A 20,813-nucleotide genomic window follows, 5' to 3' on the forward strand; every position below is an offset into this window, starting at 1 on the left:
GCTGTCTATTCCATGTTCATCTGGGTTTTTGCCCTAACCAGTCACGATCCACAACGCAATAGCCCCGCCCACATTGAAATCATGGCACCGCCCCTCTTATTTATTGAAAATCAAATGTAAAGGAGTGATATACAGGAACACTGTATATCATATGAAACATTCCACAAGGAAAAAGGGAAGGTGTCTTGATTGTGTCGTGTTTTTGCCTTAAATGTGTGCAGATCACATCTGGTTAGGACAGTTTGTGTATTTGCCTTTTGTCTCTGTGAAGCGTCTTTCTGCGTAACTCCTGCTGAATGAAGGTCAAGCATCCCTCATACGCATGAGCATGTCACATACGCATGAGCGGAAGAAGCAGAAGCTCTCGTCTGCGGCAGAATAAAAGCCCCGCCAAATCAAGCCATCAAGACATGCCTTTGTTTTGAAGTGACCTCTAGTGGCGGAAAATTACATATTGTGCCTTTAATTAATCGAATCAAATTTGGCTGAAGTCATAATTGTGTTAAATGAGAAAAGCATCAAATAGACATTTACAAAGTAGCTTTAGAAAGAAATATTTTATTTGATTTGATTTAACAGAGAATTTATTACGCACACAAACACACAAAATCATGGCCATTGTAGCCTGAAAGTTTTTCAGAAAGCTGCATTTGAATTGGTATTTCGATATATTTACAGACGGTTTATTGCTGACATGAATGCTTTTATACTGCTATTACTATTAGATTAACGGTATTAAAGAGTTAGTTCACCCAAAAATCATCCTTTACTCTCCCTCATGTCGTTACAAACATGTGACTCACTTTCTTCTGTGGAACATAAAAGAAGATAATTTCAGTCAATGGTCACCAAAACATGGTTTGCTGACCAACATTCTTCACAATGTCCTTCAAAGTTCTTAAAAATTTCTTAAATTGGATTAGAAAGTCTTAAATTCAATATCATGTCATTAAATCAGGGTCCTATGATTTCTGTGAGGCAGAAAACATGGACGGAAGCGCAGAATCCATTCATAAAAACGTATTTCATAGGGCCCTAAAAAAATTTTTTTTTTAAACTTTTAATAAATTGCTGTTAAATTGTCTGTTTCAATTAATTAGACATGCTTTTTGATTAATACATATAAATGTAACGATTAAAACAGAGACCAGAAAAATTAAAACAGAATAAACTATACAACAATAAATATATTAATTAATTAATAAAACAGAGTGCCCTATGATAATAAATCATAGGGCCATAAATTTTATTGCAAAACTGCAAAAAAATGTATAATCTAGGATTTTATATCAAATATCAAAACATCCTTAAATCAAGATACATTTAATGACATGCAAAATGAAGAAATTAATTCTTATTTTCTGAGAAATTGAACAAAATTAAGTGAGTTTGTGCTTAAAGGATTAGTTCACCCCCATCTCATCCAAGATGTTCATGTTTTTTTTCTTCAGTTGAAAAGAAATTAAATATTTTGAAGAAAACGTTCCAGGGTTTTTCATCATATAATGCTTTTCAAATGCAACCAAAATACTGAAGGTCCAAATCAATGCAGTTTCAAAGCGCTTCGATGGGCTCCAGAGGCTCTGCATGATCCCAGATGAGGAATAGTCATATATAATATATATATATAATAGTCTTATCTAGCAAAACCATCACTCAAAAAAAAAAAAAAAAAAATTTGAATATACTTTATCAATCTTATCTAGCGATAAGCGTCTTTTTTGTTTCTTTTTTTTTTAATGAATATACTTTTTAACCTAAATTGTTCATCTTGTGCAGCTCTGCGAGTTGCTAAGGATGACGTAATCACATCGTAAAGGTCACGCTAGACGTAGGCAGAAGTATCGCCCCGTGTTTACAAAGCGCTCATGTGAAGACTAATACAAACTCCCTTTAGCAAAAACAGGTAAAACAACGATATATCTCTAATTTTTAAGTTGTTTTTGCTAAAGGGCGTTTGTATTAGTCTTCACATGAGCGCTTTGTAAACACGGGGCGATACTTCTGCCCACGTCTAGCGTGACCTTTCCGACGTGATTACGTCATCCTTAGCAACTCGCAGAGCTGCACAAGATGAACAATTTAGGTTAAAAAGTATATTCATAAAAAAAAAAAAAAAAATGATGCTTATCGCTAGATAAGACCCTATTCCTCATCTGGGATCGCGCAGAACCTCTGGAGCCTCTCGAAGCGCTTTGAAACTGCATTGATTTGGACCTTCAGCATTTTGATTGCAATTGAAAAGCATTATATGATGAAAAACCCTGGAATGTTTTCTTCCGAAAACGTAATTTTCTTTTGACTGAAGAAAGAAAGACATGAACATCTTGGATGAGATGGGGGTGAGTAGCCTGACAAGCCAGACTCACATCAAGATGTTGGGTCTATGAACACACCATTGGAGCAGGGCTCAATCCGAGGGACGGGACAAGCGGTTGTCTTTCAAATTCCCTCTGCACTCAATAGGATAGCGCTACAACCAACGTGAGCAACGAAGAAGGTGAAGCGGAGCTAGTTGATAGATTCAACTTTTGCCGTATCCGGTCTGCTAAACTCTGAACACATCTAACTTTCTTAAAGGCCTGTACACACCGGGACGAATATCGCGCGCGCTTATCGCCAGCGTTTTTCGTGCCGTTTTTCGGCGCGTCTTGAGTGTTCACACCCAAGCGATTTTCACTGGCGCTGCGCCGAGTGAACGTGCACATTCAGTAGATGCGCTCCCGGTACACAAGATGGTGCTGCGGCACTTTAAGCCTCTGACACTCGCTTGTCACACAGAAGGAGAAGAGAGACAGTATTTACGTGCTTGCCAAAACCATAGACATATTATGTATATGGACAAAACCATTCACACACTTTTTGCTAACTGGCAAGCAGCATTAGCAGCTCATCTTCTTCTTTGTCTACTTACTACTTCTTCGTCGTATCAATGTGTGCACGGCAAGACTGTTTTGTGCTTGAGCGCCACCAAGTCGTGTTTTACTGTCACGTCAGCAGCTCCAGGCACGTGAACAAAAGCGCCGATCTCATTGGTCGGACAGTTTTTTACGCGCCACGTCAAAATAAAAAAACGAACCCGAGGCGTTTTTTTAAAAATGACGCTTTTACGCCTGGCGTTTTGCGCGTCGGTGTGAACACTCACATTGGCGCCCATTGTTTAGTCCCGAGGCGTTAAACGTCGGCGATAAACGCGTGCGAAAATCGTCCCGGTGTGAACAGGCCTTAAGAATGACTTCAGTGATGTTCTTTGTTCTTTTCTCAAAGAAAAGCTTAACTCCAAGTCTTCTAGAGTCGTGGCCAAAGCCAATTCGAAAGACCGCTGTTCTCCAGCTTCTTTGTTTACGAGTAGCACGCAGAACCGCCGCAACTCTGCCGTGACGTGCCGTCATTATGTTAAGCCCGCCCACCGACTCTATACACGATGTGATTGGCCTGACCAGAGTTTGTTTTTTCCAGCTCTCAGGTCTATCGAGAGTTGCTAGACTACACTCGCGGCAAATTAGATTTGCTGCCGCTAGGGTGCGTCTAGATTTCTAGGCTAGGGGGTGGGTAAATTATCAGGAAATTTTCACTTTGGGGTGAACTAATCCTTTAAAACAAGAACAAATATCTGTCATTGGGTATGGAAATTACTTGCATTTGAATTAAGTAGATTTTTCTGAACCCATTGGCAGATATTTGCTCTTGTTTTAATCATAAAATTACTTTCACAAGATTTCTTATCTCAAACTTTAAGCTTTTTTTTTGTAAAATTAATTATAAAGTAATGGAGATCTGTTGGAATTTGTAGTTTCAAAGTGTCAATACAAATCATTTACATTAGAGGACATATTGACGTGTTATTTTCCCTTCAATTTATTTATTAATAAATTGGTTTTAAAAGGGTCTTAAATGTACCTTCATAAACCCTGCAGAAACCCTGCTAAAATATGAAACGAGTATACTAAAATAACTCGATATGCTCAATGAGCACTAAAAAGGAAAACTAGTAATGTGACGGTAGAATAACCCGCGTGTGTTTGTCCCTCAGGTGACGTGATCGTCAGTGTGAATGACACGATCGTTTTAGGATACACTCATGCTCAGGTGGTGAAGATCTTCCAGTCCATCCCCATCGGCTCCATGGTCCAGCTGGAGCTGTGCCGCGGCTACCCTCTGCCCTTTGACCCCGACGACCCCAACACCAGCTTGGTCACCTCCGTGGCCATCCTGGACAAAGAGCCCATCATAGTCAACAGTCAGGATGGGTTCGAGCCGCTCCCCGGCATGGCTGTCCCGCTGGCGGCCGGCGGGGCGGTGGGCATGGTCTCGGGTCACGAGCCCGTCACGTACAGCCCCGCGGCGGACGGAACGCTGATGGTGACGGCCGACAGCTGCCTCGGCTACGCCAGCGACGTGGTGACCCTGGCGTCGTCCATCGCCACGCAGCCCGAGCTCATCACGGTTCACATCGAGAAGGGCGACAAAGGCTTCGGATTCACCATGGCCGACAGTCTCGTTGGTGGAGGGCAGAAGGTGAAGCAGATCGTGGATTACCCACGGTGCCGAGGGCTCAAGGAGGGCGACATCCTGTTGGAGGTCAACAAGAGGAGCGTGCAGGGCATGAGCCACAACCAGGTGGTGGATCTCCTCAGCAAATGCCCACGAGGGACTGAAGTTTCTATGCTAGTGCAAAGAGGTGAGCATGTCTTTTGAAACGCGCATCAAAATCAACAGTAGTTGAACTGAACACATCTCTTCTGGATCTCAGTGTTCAGCGGGTACAAGCCTTCTGTGGACCCCTAGAAAGTTTTTGATAGTTTCTAATTGTAGTTTCTCTCTCTCTCTCTCTCTCTCTCTCTCTCTCTCTCTCTCTCTCTCTCTCTCTCTCTCTCTCTCTCTCTCTCTCTCTCTCTCTCTCTCTCTCTCACAGGAGTCCTACAGCCCAAGAAAAGCCCCAAAGTGCTGGTAAGATGCATCTCTTTTATTTCTCAGCTCATCGCTTCACTTTCATTTTCACGTCAACCAATATTGTCTTGACAGTGTCGGGGAGTAACAGAATACAAACGGCGTTATGTAATCAGAAAATTAAAGGGATAGTTCACCCAAAAATTAAAATTCTGTCATAATTTACTCACGCTGAAGTAAGGGGGGGGGGGGGGGGGGATGGGGCTATATGTGCAGTCATTCTCCTAAATATTGCTTTTTACTTGACGTTATTTACATATACCAATCAGGCATAACATTATGACCGGTGAAGTGAATAACACTGATTATCTCTTCATCACGGCACCTGTTAGTAGGTGGGATATATTAGGCAGCAAGTGAACAGGGTCATGGGGCTCATTGATGCACGTGGGGAGTGAAGGCTGGCCCTTGTGGTCCGATCAAACAGACGAGCTACTGGAGCTCAAATTGCTCAAGAAGTTAATGCTGGTTCTGAAAGAAAGGTGTCAGAATACACAGAGCATCTCAGTTTGTTGTGTATGGGGCGGCAAAGCCACAGACCAGTCAGGGTGCCCATGCTGACCCCTGTCCACCGTTCGGAGTGCCAACAGTGGGCATGTGAGCATCAGCTGGACCACAGAGCAATGGAAGAAGGTGGCCTGGTCTGATGAATCATGTTTTCTTTTACATCACGTGGATGGCCGTGTGCGTGGCTTACCTGGGGAACACATGACACCAGGTGCACTATGGGAAGAAGGCAAGCCGGCGGAGGCAGTGATGCTTTGGGCAATGTTCTGCTGGAAAACCTTGGGTCCTGCCATCCATGTGGATGTTACTTTGACACGTACCACCTACCTAAGTATTGTTGCAGACCATGTACACCCTTTCATGGAAACGGTATTCCCTGGTGTATGTGGCTCTTTCAGCAGATAATGCGCCCTGTCACAAAGCAAAAATGGTTCAGGAATGTTTTGAGGAGAACAACAAGTTTGATTCCCCAAATCTCAATCCAATTGAGCATCTGATGTGCTGAACAAACAAGTCCGATCCACGGAGGCCCTACCTTGCAACTTACAGGACTTAAAGGATCTGCTGCTAACATCTTGGTGCTAGTGGAGTCCATGCCTCGATGGGTCAGGGCTGTTTTGGCAGCAAAAGGGGGACCAGCACAATAATAGGAAGGTGTAATGTTAATAATGTTATGCTTGATTGGTTTTTTGTGATCTTAAAGGAATCCAGAAGTAATCAGATTACATTACTTTCATATTGTGGTGCTTGGATTATGTTCCTGAATGCTTTTGTAATTCATTTATTGTCAATTTAAGCAAAGTTTTTGCAAGCAAATTGTCTCACATTCATTTTCATCTTTGTTTCCAACTGTTGCACTTGAAATGACTAATAATTGTATTTACAGTGCAGTCATTTTAAACGACACATTTAACATGTAAGTTATGTTCCAGCACAGTGCTAACAGAGTTAGAGGGTTCCCTAATACTGAGTAGAGAAGTATGAATATGAGGTCACATTAATTATTGGTCTGCCTTTGTTATTTACCGATTGTTCCTTCTGTCCTCTCATGGCTTGGCTGTGATCTCGTTCAGTCACTCTTTTCTTAGTAAACACATTGATGGTGTAAACAAGTATTTTTTATTTATAAAGAGACTGTCAAGATGTCACGTCACACAGGCTGTGCTCACAGACGAGGGAGAGCAGTGTTTATTACATAACCAAAGAACAAGCCAGAACGAGAACCGGCGTAACAGCACCCACTACTGGCCACGACCTGGACACAGGAAACACAAGGGCTGTACAGACAGACAGGCTATATACTGACATGAGAAACAAACATATGATGGTCACAAAGTGTTGCACAGTAAAATACTAAGAAACAGAAACAGGACAAGCGATCATCCAGCCAAAGCAAACGGATCTTTAACTGTGGTAAAATCACTGTAGCTTGTGGCCTTCAGGAAGCTTATTGCTGTTATTTTAGTGACAACGGCCACATTATAAAGGATACTCATGTTCAATGAATTTTAAAACCTTTATCAGAATAAAGCAATCTTCCACCAAGTCATATTGTTTATTAACCGCAGGCTGTTTTTGTTGAGAATTCTCACTTAGAGAGAATAAAGAATAAGAATAAAGATATGAAAAGGAACACTGCTTTAAAAACGTTCATATATTGCCATGTTTCAACCAAACAAGTATTACTCATGCCTGATGAAGACCTTGTTTAGTCAAAACATTGCAATATGTAAAAATCTAGTTGTTAGCCTTTAATAATATGATGCTTGGTGATTATCTTGTAAAAATGACTGGGAAATGCATGAATGAACTCAGCTTTGGCGAAGAGTTTGCTAAAGAATGCAAAAAAAACATGAGAAATCTTTGCCTTTAAAAGAACTGCCTTTTCATCAAGAACATCTTAAATTCCGGTCTGTTCCTCACAGGAAGCTGCCAAATGGCTTCAGAAGTCTCACTTTATGGTAGTGTTGGAGCCGTTTCCTGTATGTTAACTGTTGCCAGTTTAGAGCTTGTGAATGAATGATAACAGACGCTTGAACATTCAGCCGTTTGTGTTCCGCTGTGGGAAAGAAAATGACATGAGGCTGGTGAAATATGGCAGAATTGTTATTTTTGTGTTCGAGTGAAGACGTCTTTCTCTCAGCAGTTGGAACGGAAGGACAGTCAGGGCAGCTCTCAGCACAGCGTCTGCAGTCATCGCAGCGCACACACAGACTCGCCCGGCCGCCTGATGCCCGTCGTCGGGCCCTCTGACGCCATGGGAGCCCCTCCGCCCGTCCCGCCGCCTCCCACACAGCCGCTGCCCGTCCTGCCGCCCTTCGAAACCCCCGCAGCCAATGGGACGCTCCAGAAGAAGCCGGACCCCTTCAGGATCTGGGCGCAGTCCAGGAGCATGTATGAGAGCCGCTGTGAGTGACCTCACAATTATTTCATTAAATGAATATTCCACACCTTTCTTCACTTCACGTAGCACTGCAACACATTCCCTCATGCGTTCATCTTCACAGAACACTGAAGAAACTCTTTATTTGAATCAAAGTTACGCCTTTAATGTCAAAATAATAAATACAATTGAACCTTTTTTAACATTTACATTCGTTTATTTTTATACAAGGCAGACTTACAAACGAGGAACATCATGAGCAGTTTGTATATAGGGACAAGAATCATCTTAGTATGAATGCCAGATTTAGTAGAAAGCCAGGTTATGAAACAAGCTAGAACAGATGTGAAATGCAGAAGAGAAAGTTGTTGTTTTTATAGCTACTGGCTTGGTTAAAGGTTGTGGAGTAGTTCAAAACTTGCAGAAGTCAAGTCAAGGAATTTTGAGGTCGCAATAGACGTGAAGGACTATAATGCGTTATGAGCTTGTTCAAGTACTGGGGAGCTAAACCATTTAGTGCTTTGTAAGTAATTAGCAAGATTTTAATAGGGAGCCAATGCAGTGTTGGGCTAATATGGTCATACTTCCTGGTTCTAGTAAGAACTCGAGCTGCTGCGATTTGCACCAGCTGGAGTTTGTTTATTAAGCGAGCAGGGCAACCACCCAGTACAGCATTACAGTAATTTAGCCTTGAGCTCATGAACGCATGAACTAACTGTTCTGCACTGAGAGCATATGGCATAATTTAGACAGGGCTCGACATTAACGCTTGTTCGCTTGTACGGGACAAGTGGATTTTTTGAAGGGGCAAGTGAAAAATCATTTTACTTGCCCGACGGACAAGTAGCCTGATAAAACGTCATTAACAAAAATAACTAGGGAATCACCCAAATGCAAGAATGATTCTGCATTCATTACTGTAATTGGCAATTGACAGTGAATTATAATAATGTATAATGAACTGACGTAACTAACGCACTGTTAGAAATCGAAACAAATGTGCACCGCTCACACAGAGAAACTCAGTTAACACACTGCAGTAAAAATGTAGAAATGTGGAGTATAATAATATTTATAATATGATACAGTTGCAACGTCACATTCCCAAGAGTGCTGTTTTCCTGAATAACATCACGACTGAAAATGACACTGATTTCATATGACAGTTCCATAAACAATTATTAACATTAAGTCACTTACATTTTAGATGCAATATTGAGTGTTTTTGTTCAATTTCAGCAGGGAAAATAGTTCCAAAAGATCACAGCAGAACGAGTGTCACAGCAACAGCGTGTTGGTGAACGATTCAGCATTTTGAATGAATCGATAGAATCAAAGATTCAATGAATTATTCGTAAACGCCCGCCTCATTCTTGAATGAATCAGCATTTGAACGAATCGACTCAATGACTCACTCATTCAGACGGTCACCTGCGCCCCCTACTGGTGGTTTAGTTTCATCTTTCCAACATTTCTTATTTGTATATTCAAAAAATATTTAAAACCCATCTCATAACATTATTTAATCCAGTTGTAATTTTTCAGTGTAAATTATTTAATTTGACTGGTAACAGCCAGTGTCGTCTTCTAATTTAATTGATTGATCCAATTTAAGAATATAAAAGGAAATATGAATCATAGCCTATATTTAATAAGATTAGGGGAAAAATCCCCTTTATAAAAGGTAAAAATATCACAAATATGCATATGTCTGATTGATAAGCTGATTGAACACTGGTGAGAATATTGCTTCAGAATAAATTTTATTTACAATACACACAAACATGTTTTTTTTTTTTTCCGGACAAGCACATTTCTTACTCGGACAAGTGGATGGCAGATTTACTTAGGACAAGTACGTGAACATGCTTAATGTCGAGCCCTGATTTAGATATATTAAATTTTTTATACTGTTGTCTGAGGTCAACTTGTGACGTTTGTGTGGTTTTTACATTCAAAAACATCATAATGAACAAGTAATAGGCTATTTTCTACCCTGGTTTTGAGCCTCTCTGAAAAACACTCTGATTTGATGGACGTGCTGCACTGAACACTTGGTAGTAAACGCCCACAGCTAGGATTGGATAAGATTTGCATATTTATTGAGCTTCAGCTACCATCAGTCCCAGGAATCGTCAGAGGACTCGCAAAATATCAAACAAACACAATGATTAAATCACACACACACACTCTCGCGGACACACACACATACACACTCACACTCACTCGTGCGGACACACATACACACTCACTCGTGCGGACACACACACACTCACTCACTCGCGCTGACACACTCACTCACTCGCGCGGACACTCACTCGCACGCACACACACACTCACACTCACTCACTCACTCACTCACTCGCGCGGACACACACACACACACTCACTCACTTGCGCGGACACACACACACACACACACACACACACACTCACTCACTCACTCGCGCGGGCACACACACTCACTCGCGCGGACACACACACTCACACACACACACACTCGCGCGGACACACACTCACTCACTCGCGCTGACACACACACACACACTCACTCACTCGCACGGACACACTCACTCAGACACACTCACTCGCGCGGACACACTCACTCAGACTCTCTCACTCACTTGTGCGGGCGGACACACACTCACTCGCGCGGACACACACTCACTCACTCGCGCGGACACACACTCACTCAGACTCACTCACTCATTTACTCACTCGTGCGGGCGGACACACACACACTCACTCGTGCGGGCGGACACACACTCACTCACTCGCGTGGACACACACTCACTCAGACACACTCACTCACTCACTCACTCACTCATGTGGGCGGACACACTCACTCACTCACTCACTCACGCGGACACACACTCACTCAGACTCACTCACTCATTTACTCACTCGTGCGGGCGGACACACACACTCACTCGTGCGGGCGGACACACACTCACTCACTCGCGCGGACACACACTCACTCAGACACACTCACTCACTCACTCACTCACTCACTCATGTGGGCGGACACACTCACTCACTCACTCACTCACGCGGACACACACTCACTCACTCACTCACTCACTCACTCGCGTAGCGCGGAGACACACACACTCACTCACTCACTCACTCACTCACTCACGCGGACACACACTCACTCACTCACTCACTCGCGTAGCGCGGAGACACACACACTCGCGCCTGGCCCATAACGTTACAAGTCCGATCACGAGTGAACCAATTCAATTACACCTTCTCCACCCTGTGACAGCGTGCTAAGGTATGTAATCAATAGATTTCAAACGATCTGTAATGTTATGCAAAACTAACACATATAAAAAAAAACATTTTTTAGCCTACTCACGTGTGTTCAGAAGGAAGCTTATGCAGGGGCGATCCTTAGCTCACGAGTCGGTGGCCGGGGCTACAGAAGCATATTTATCTGTAGAGGCGGCGTCTAGGTCCTGTTACGCAAGAGATACGCTTATTCTGAGAGCTCTCGTTTTCTGGGCCTGGTGTCAATAAAAGCTTTTCTTTGACTAACCAGGAAGTTTCCAGCTCTGAAACTTACAGGATATTCTTATATCACCATGACCTTTAATATATCAAAAGCTCAAGGGAAAGTTGATTTCTCAGTTCATCACCCTTTTAAGATGGAAGAATGCTGTTTGACAGATGCTAGAAACGTGGCTTTCAATTGAGAGATTGGTATCAAAGAGCACACCCAGGCGACTTGAGTAGCTTGTGGACAGTTTGAGCAGATCGGTGGAGGTTTGCAGCTCGTTCTCACTGTTACACATGGTATACACTCCGTGAAGTGCATTGTGGTGAGAGATCTGGCATTACATTAAACTCAAGCTTTCATCATGTCTCATGTGTATCTCTGGCATCTGAAGAGAGCAGCTGTAGTTTGATCATGTACCTGAGGAGATCCATGTGCGCTCCGGCCACTTCGGTGCCAGACTGTTGGCTGACTCGTGATGACTCCCGCTCATAGTGCCAGTTCCAGCCGGGCCTGTTAAACGCTCCACACGGAGCCGCTTGGCAGACCCAGAGCTCTTAAACGAGCCGCGTGTCGGGCGGGGCAGGCAAACGCTCCACGCTTCACTTTATGAAGCAAACGGTCTGCTCGTACCTGCTGACCGGCCGAGGCTTCGTCTGACAGTCAGTGTGAGAAGTGATTAACACTGTCAGATCCTTCTTCTTTTCATACAGCAGTAAAATACATACATTGATGGTGGAGAGCCCGTTTTACTCTTCATACCATGGTAGCAATATACAGCATGGCAGTCAGTGAATCTTTTTTATAATATTTACATGCGAGTTCAACTGAGATATGGACCTTCTTAAAATCCTAAATGAAAAGAGAAAATACATTTGACATGAATTACCTTTCAGTTCTAAAGTCATTTAATATTCAACAACAGGTATATTTAGCATTAGCCTAGAAATCTAGACGCACCCTAGCGGCAGCAAATCTAATTAGGTAGTCTAGCAACTCTCCGTTGGCTTGCGAGCTGGAAAAACCAAACTCTGGTCAGGCCAATCAAATAATGTGTAGAGTCGGTGGGCGGGCTTAACATAATGACGGCAGAGTTGCGACGGTTCCGCGTGCTACTCGTAAACAAAGAAGCTGGCGAACGGCAGTCTTTCGACGACTCTGGAAGACTTGGAGTTCAGCTTTTATTTGAGAAAAGAACAAAGAACGGCACTGAAGTCATTCTTAAGAAAGGAAGATGTGTTCTGAGTTTTGCCGACCAGATACGGCAAAAGTTTAATCTATCAACTAGCTCCACTTAACCTTCTTCGTTGCTCAGGTTGGTTGTAGCGCTATCCTATTGAGTGCAGAGGGAATTTGAAAGACAACCGCTTGTCCCGCCCCTCGGATTGAGCCCTGCCAATGGTGTGTTCCCAGACCCAACATCTTGATGTGGATCTGGCTTGTCAGGCTAAATTAGCATATAAACCAACCAAAATAACTACAGTCAAACCAAAAATGATTCAGACACAGATATAGTGTTTCACTAGTGTGTGCAGGACACTATAGTTCATTTCTGTAAGTGAGGAAAGCTAAATAAAGTAAACCGTGACACATTATACCAAAAAACTCTTCATACAGTGACTACCAGTAAAACTGATAAAAATGTGTGCCCATATTGATTCAGACACTTTGCCCTGACCATGTTTTGCTGAAGTGTTTTTTCTTTAATTGCTAATGCGACCTTTGACACCACAGACTGAACAAAATGAAGCATTGCTTGGTCATTGGTTGAGCTAAATTATCTAATTGCGTACTTCAATTTAACAGCTGATTGGTTGATTGTAATCCATTATACAGTAAGTTTTACAGACATTATCAAGATGAATTTGTTCTGACACAGTTTAACTTGTAATATTTTATTACCATTTTCTAAACTATTGCGAATAAACTGTGATAATGTGAGAAAATGTTGAAGGTGTCTGAATAAATTTGGGTTTGACTGCTTGTCCTGATAAACTTCCTGTAAAATAAGATTCATGTTAGGTCATTCTGCACACCTCTAAGTTCTAGTAAAGAAACTGATTCATTTTTTTCATTTTTTCCAGTGCCAGAATCTCAAGAACAAGACATTTTCCTCTGGAGGAAAGACACAGGCTTTGGCTTCCGGATCTTGGGCGGAAATGAACCTGGAGAACCGGTGAGTCTGAAAACATGTTATCGGCAAATGAACAAACAGTTCTAGAACTAGATTGATTTACGCGTCCCGTAGAGCTCAAACAATATAGCTAGGTTGATTAGCAAAGAGTTGATAAAGTCAATGAACAGAAAACATAATTGAATGCACCTTGCATGAATAAACAGGCCCATCTGTGTCTTTCTTTAGAGTTTCTGTAGAAAATTCAGTCATAATTCACTCAGTATTGGCCAATCTTAGTGTTAAAATATTGGTGATCGTATGATTTTCATGTACTATATGACATTAGGATCTTAATTTCTCAGTGATACTGCAAGTCTGTCCCAGTCACTGCTGCTTTCTTGCAAGAGAAGACAATAATGATTTATAATAATATTCTGCAGCTTATAATTATAAGCACAGCTGATTTCACTCATTCAGGGAATAATTGTCTCATAATTGTTTTGGCGGCCTACATTGACTCCATCTGAGGAAATGATTTGTTGAGTGAATATGTGTGGAAGCGTCCGGTGTCGTTAACGTGACGCGTGCACCAGATCTACATAGGTCACATCGTGAAGTACGGGGCAGCGGACGAGGACGGCCGGCTGCGGTCCGGGGACGAGCTCATCTGTGTGGACGGCACGGCTGTGGTGGGGAAGTCTCATCAGCTGGTGGTGCAGCTCATGCAGCAGGCAGCCAAACAGGGCCACGTCAACCTGAGCGTACGCCGCAAGAACGCTTACGGAGGTGATCTCTCATCTGTCTCACTCTGCTTATAACACACAGAGCCGAGAACATGTGTCAGTTATCCTTTATTTCACTGTCACTGTGGCCCTATTCAGACACTAATTGTTTCGTAAGGTCACTTCGACATTTTCAGGGGTTAGTCAGCGATTTTATTTCTGTTTCTCTCCCACCACACATGTACATGACCTGTTGGACAAACAGCGCTGAGGTCGTGTGGTGAATCGGTTAATTGCAGCAACAGTGAAGGCCCGTTCACACCATAGACGATAACTATAAAGATATAGTCCTAAAAATGGTTCTCAATATTAAAGAATATCAGAGTTCACACCACAGCGATAACGATAAAGGCACAGAGAAATTATATAATTGGAATCACTTTCAGAAGGATTTTTTTCCAGCTGATGAATGATCAAAACATTGACAGCCAATCAGAATCCATCCTGCTGTAATGAACTCAAGCATTTAATAAAGCGGCGGACAAGCACACCCTTAAAATGTGGTGGGAGAGACGCTGGTGTGGACGCTGATATAGTTATCTTTATAGTTATCATTCTTGGTGTGAGCGGGCCTTTATGCGATACAAATGTAAAGTATATTATTTATATGAAGTAGGACTTGCAGGACTAATCATGTCACTAGACAACTAAAAGTCTGTAAATAAGAGGATGCGTTAACATGCGCTGCGTTCACGCCATGCCGTAATTATGAGGTGACAACACATGACGTCACACCCGGAGCTGTTCACGGAATTATGTGTTTCTGTCGCAGTCAGGTGGAAAATTCCCAGTTTACAAGTTGTAATAACGAGTTCTACGAGGATGTGAGCACAAAGTCGGAATCTTGTTATTACAGTAATTCCGACTTTATTTCTGCTAACTTCCAGATGTTTTCATTTTGAGAGATGGAATCAGTGGTTTCAAAACGAAGTATTTGTTCAGAATTTTCCATTAGTTTGAAACATTGTGCAGTAGTTCAGCAATATTCGATAAGTCATTCCAAAAATTATGCCATGGATGTTGGTAGGTTTATGTCCCGGCCACCGCATCGGAGACATAGGAGTGTTATTAAGCATTAATGGCAAGGAAAGCACCAGAGTCCTGCACGGGTGCGGGTACCCGACGAGTACTGTGTCGGAAACGCGTGCGGGTCGGGTCGGACAAGGGAGAACACGGGTCTAAACACGGGTTTTAAACAGTCATGTGCAAACGAATATAGGCCTACATATAAACAATATATGCATGTATATTGTAGATGTGTTCCTAAAAATATGCATATACAAAAATATGCCTTGCCTGTAATTCAAGTTGATCAAATAATTTCAAATCTATATCAGTTTATTTGTGGCCGCGCGGCGCGTGCCCTCACAGAAGAATCACAACTGCGCGCGCGCTCTGCCTGCACTGCAGCCGTCAAGATGGATCATGAGGAGTTTAAGAAAAGATAGCCGCAAATGTGGAACTTCATCGCTGAGGAAGCACGCAGATAACTGTGGTAACAAAACCAAGCACAAGCAGTTCTGTCGAATAGTATTTTTGTTATGTTTCCTGTTATGTTTCTCTTAATAACACTGTCTTAGTAGCCTACATTAAGCCACGTTAAGCGTTTCCTTATGGTTTTCTATGGGAGGAAAACGCTTAACGTGTAATTAAACGCGTTGCGTTCATATTCTGGGCTCATCTGATTTTTTGTACATAGTTTACGTTATTAGTATTATGTTTACTATTATGTTTATTATGTATTGAGTTTGGTCTCTTAATAACAGTGTGTTACCTACGTTAAGCGTTTTTCACGTTAAGCGTTTTAGAATGTCCCTGCAGAAGTTGTCCTTGTGTTAATGGTCGTGTAATAACTTCTGTATGCTGGCAATAAACATTTTTGTAAGTGTGTCTATAATGTGATATGCTAAACTGGTTTTATTGTGGGTGCGGGTCGGGTGTCGGTTCTATATTAAGCGTGTCGGGTCGGGTGCGGATTTTATTTAGTGCTGTTGTCGGAAAACGGGTCGAATGCGGTTTTAAGCACTGTGGGTACGGGCGGGTGCGGGTTTGCAAAATCGGACCCGTGCAGGACTCTGGAAAGCGCCTTATAGCCTACTTGAGCACCACTTCGTTATTTTGGCTCAGAATTTCGTTTGTTGGAAATATGAACTTAATTCAGAAATGCTTTTGAAATTAAAAACTTTGCATTTAATAAGCAAAATACATTTTTGAAATGGGGAGGCAGCCGCAGCGAGCGCAGACACAGAACGGCCAGAGAAACGGAGGAGCGACTGCTTTAAGGCGTTTGTGCAAAACTGCATAAAACGTGCGGGTGTTGAACCCTCTCACCGGGAAAAGTGTCCCCACGGGTGCGACGCCCCTGAGCAGGTCATAGTTTGTCCATTTTATCTTAAACGAAGCCAATTCACCCGCATACGACCGCTCGCCTATCAGCAGGTTTTTCTGTTTGGCCGGTGACCGCGCGCGCGCACACATTGGTGAAGTGGCCGTTTGAATTGAACACAGAATCGATTCTGAGTTTTTGAGAATCGATTCTGAATCGTTGGATAACGAATCGTGATGCATCAACCTTTTCTCCCACCCCTACGTTCCAGTGCACGGGTAGAAGGTTGGAAAAACACGGGTTATGAGTGGCCTGGAACGCGGCATAAATCGTCATCCGAATCGTCACACGCAGACCCATCAATCCACATCAGAAACACTTCCTGTCTGAATAGGGCGTATGTGCCAGTGTGGCACCGCTGCAGCAGCTCACGTCTCTCTGTCTGTAGTGTATAAGGGCGAGGCGGACGTGCCCCCGTCTCCGGCCTCATCTCACCACAGCAGCACACAGGCGCCGTCGCTCACCGAGGAGAAGCGGACGCCGCAGGGCAGCCAGAACTCGCTCAACACCGTCAGCTCGGGCTCCGGCAGCACCAGTGGCATCGGCAGCGGTGGCGGCGGCGGAAGCGGCAGCACAGTGGCGGCCCTGCAGCCCTACGACGTGGAGATCCAGCGGGGCGAGAACGAGGGCTTCGGCTTCGTCATCGTGTCGTCCGTGTCGCGGCCTGACGCGGCCACTACCTTCGGTGAGATCTCTCACTCCATCAGGAGGTTTCACTATCAAGTATGATGTTCAAAAGCTCCAGAATATACACTGGATGCCCACCTGTTTTTAAAAAGATAGCCCATTTGTAGTTATTTTGTGTTGTCTGAATATACAGTCAAACCAAAAATGATTCAGACACCAGATATAGTGTTTCACTAGTGTGTGCAGGACACTATAGTTCATTTCTGTAAGTGAGGAAAGCTAAATAAAGTCAACTGTGGCATATTATACCCCAAAAACTCTTCATACAGTGACTACCAGTAAAATTGATACAAATGTGTGCCCAAAATGACACTTTGACTTGAACATGTTTTGCTGAAGTGTTTTTTCTTAATTGCTAATGCGACCTTTGACACCACAGACTGAACAAATGAAGCATTGCTTGGTCATTGGTTGACCTAAATTGGTATTATCTAATTGTGTTCTTAAATTTAACAGCTGATTGGTTGATTGTAATCCATTACATCCCTTTCTATCAAAGTTATCTGACATTATCAAGATTAATTGTTCCTGCAGAGTTTAACACACAGATAAAATATTTTATTACCATTCTAAACTAAAGCTAATGTGAGAAAATGTTGAAGGTGTCTGAATAAATTTTGTTTTGACTGTAAATATGGTCATGATGGTTTCATTCTGCAAATACTCTTATCTAAATTTGGGCTCTTTTCTATTTCTTCTTCTGTCTCTTTGGTCTCTCTCAGCAGGAAACACGTGCGTGTCGATGCCTCATAAAATCGGTCGGATCATCGAGTTCAGTCCCGCGGACCGCTGTGGAAAGCTGAAGGTGGGCGATCGGATCCTAGCGGTCAACAGCTGCTCCATCACCAACAAATCACACTCTGACATCGTCAACCTGATCAAAGAGGCCGGCAACACGGTCACGCTGCGCATCATCCCTGGAGACGGTGAGCTCCCGCTCTTTATGAGGACTGAGAACTCACCTTGCGTGTGTTTTTTGCTAGTTTCAGCCGGACGCAGTTCTCATTTTCACGTCCAGCGCCACGTTGTTTAAATATCAAATGCACTGGCTCCATCTGTTCGCCCATGGGCATCTGGTTTAAAAACCAGTTGTGTTCAGGTGCATTGTTGGCGCGTTGCTTTTTTGAGGGACTGAAAACTACTCTGATTGGTTTATTGCACACTATGCCCAAAACACACCCATTACTCATCTAGTCCAAATGTACACTGTATTTTTATAAACAGCGTTTTCCCCTCTATAAAAAATCAAAAATTGTGTCCATATTAAAACGCAAAACATGCTATGAAGCGCTGTCAAGAGCATTCCGAATCAGAACAGGACAGGGTCTAAGAGATGAGGGACAACCCTTTTGGACCATGCGCCGGGGTGCCGACCGAAACTTGGGATATATCATGCTTTCTACAAACTGTTATGAAAACTGGCCACTGGGTGGCGCTGTAATGAATACATGTAATTTTGTTCTTCTATTTCAAGTGATTTATGGCCTTGAATCTGAATCCAGAGATTATACGGTTTAACTGATTGATCAGTATGTTTTGGGCGTCTGGTCAAAACAGCACTTCAAAACTCAGAGAGTAAAACAATCGGAAAACACACACAGACACACACATTTCATCAGTTTCTGAAGCAATAGCTGTGCAACTGCAATCATGAAAGCTGACAAATGTAAATCCACATAATCTTGCCTTTCAAATGTGGATTTCTAGCTATAATTCATGCATTTTCTGTTGTGCTAAAGTCATTTAACAGTCATTCAAACATTACAACTGTTTCTCTTTCTCTCTGACCGAATAGAGACGTCAAATGCCTCACTACTGACCAACGCAGAGAAGATCGCCACCATCACGACTACACACACACCTCAGAGCAGCACAGAGCCCAGGTGAAACACACACACACACACACACACACACACACACACACACACACCTCAGAGCAGCACAGAGCCCAGGTGAAACACTCTCTCTCTTTCACACACACACACACACACACACACACACACACACACACACACACACACACACACACACACACACACACACACACACACACACACACACACCTCAGAGCAACACAGAGCCCAGGTGAAACACTCTCTCTCTCTCTCTCTCTCACACACACACACACACACACACACACCTCAGAGCAACACAGAGCCCAGGTGAAACACACACACACACACACACACACACACACACCTCAGAGCAGCATAGAGCCCAGGTGAAACACACACACACACACACACCTCAGAGCAACACAGAGGCCAGGTGAAACACACACACACACACACACACACACACACCTCAGAGCAGCACAGAGCCCAGGTGAAACACTTACACACACACACACACACACACACACTCACACACCTCAGAGCAGCACAGAGCCCAGGTGAAACACTCTCACTCTCTCTCTCTCTCTCTCTCTCTCTCTCTCACACACACACACACACACACTTCAGAGCAACACAGAGGCCAGGTGAAACACACACACACACACACACACACACACCTCAGAGCAGCACAGAGCCCAGGTGAAACACACACCCACTTCACTGGGTTCTGTACAATATGTGTGTGTATGCACTGATTTAGTAATGATATTCATAATCTTAATACATAATTTTGACTGGTGGACATTAGTAACATGATTCTTATTTCTTTTGTCCAACAGGAATAACAAACCCAAACCAGCCCTGTCTCAACCCCCAGCCTACAGTCAGGTGAGCGCACCAGGACAGACCAGTGTGTGTGTGTGTCTGTGTCTGTGTGTGAGTGTGTGACTCAACCCCCAGTCTACAGTGTGTGTGTGTGTGTGTGTGTGTGTGTGTGTGTGTGTGTGTGTGTGTGTGTGTGTGTGTGTGTGTGTGTGTGTGTGTGTGTGTGTGTGTGTGTGTGTGTGTGTGTGTGTGTGTGTGTGTGTGTGTGTGTGTGTGTGTGTGTGTGTGTGTGTGAGAGAGTGTGAGTGTGTCTGGTGTGTGTGTGTGTGTGTGTGTGAGTGTGTGAGGGACTCAACCCCCAGCCTACAGTCAGGTGAGCGTGCCAGAACAGACCTGTGTGTGTGTGTGTGTGTGTGTGTGACTCCACCCCCAGCCTACAGTCAGGTGAGCGTGCCAGAACAGACCTGTGTGTGTGTGTGTGTGTGTGTGTGACTCCACCCCCAGCCTACAGTCAGGTGAGCATGCCACAACGGACCTGTATGTGAGTGTGAGTGTGAGTATGTGTGTGTGTGTGTGTGTGTGTGTGTGTGTGTGTGTGTGTGTGTGTGTGTGTGTGTGTGTGTGTGTGTGTGTGTGTGTGTGTGTGTGTGTGTGTGTGTCTCAACCCTCAGCCTATCAGGTGAGCGTGCCGGCTCTAAGGGCTTCTTGTCTTCTGTTTGAGTTTGTTTTGTACAGTAATGGATTGATTTCACAGTATGTGAACAGGGCAGGGTCTTCTGGGAACAAGTTACAATAATGCCTCATTTCTCAACATTAGTTAATCTTAGTCAATGTTAGTTAATG

The 20,813-nt window shown here is 43.5% G+C and overlaps 2 protein-coding genes across 2 annotated transcripts in view; one reads left to right on the top strand and one right to left on the bottom strand.

Annotated features, from left to right (window-relative positions):
- Nucleotides 1–20,813, bottom strand: part of rab35b (RAB35, member RAS oncogene family b) — a 761,740-nt gene that overhangs the window by 355,777 nt on the left and 385,150 nt on the right. The window lies entirely within an intron of this gene.
- The window catches only part of magi1a (membrane associated guanylate kinase, WW and PDZ domain containing 1a), a 99,648-nt gene that overhangs the window by 67,915 nt on the left and 10,920 nt on the right, over nucleotides 1–20,813 (top strand). The window contains exons 11-19 of the mRNA XM_079827848.1: nucleotides 4,034–4,681; nucleotides 4,916–4,950; nucleotides 7,601–7,865; nucleotides 13,424–13,515; nucleotides 14,049–14,241; nucleotides 17,012–17,308; nucleotides 18,033–18,236; nucleotides 19,106–19,193; nucleotides 19,985–20,033. Of these exons, the coding sequence (XP_079683974.1) occupies nucleotides 4,034–4,681; nucleotides 4,916–4,950; nucleotides 7,601–7,865; nucleotides 13,424–13,515; nucleotides 14,049–14,241; nucleotides 17,012–17,308; nucleotides 18,033–18,236; nucleotides 19,106–19,193; nucleotides 19,985–20,033 (1,871 nt within the window). The remainder of the gene's footprint in view (nucleotides 1–4,033; nucleotides 4,682–4,915; nucleotides 4,951–7,600; nucleotides 7,866–13,423; nucleotides 13,516–14,048; nucleotides 14,242–17,011; nucleotides 17,309–18,032; nucleotides 18,237–19,105; nucleotides 19,194–19,984; nucleotides 20,034–20,813) is intronic.

Source organism: Gobio gobio (genome assembly GCF_949357685.1).
Source record: "Gobio gobio genome assembly, chromosome: 10".
In the NCBI taxonomy this organism is placed as follows: domain Eukaryota; kingdom Metazoa; phylum Chordata; class Actinopteri; order Cypriniformes; family Gobionidae; genus Gobio; species Gobio gobio.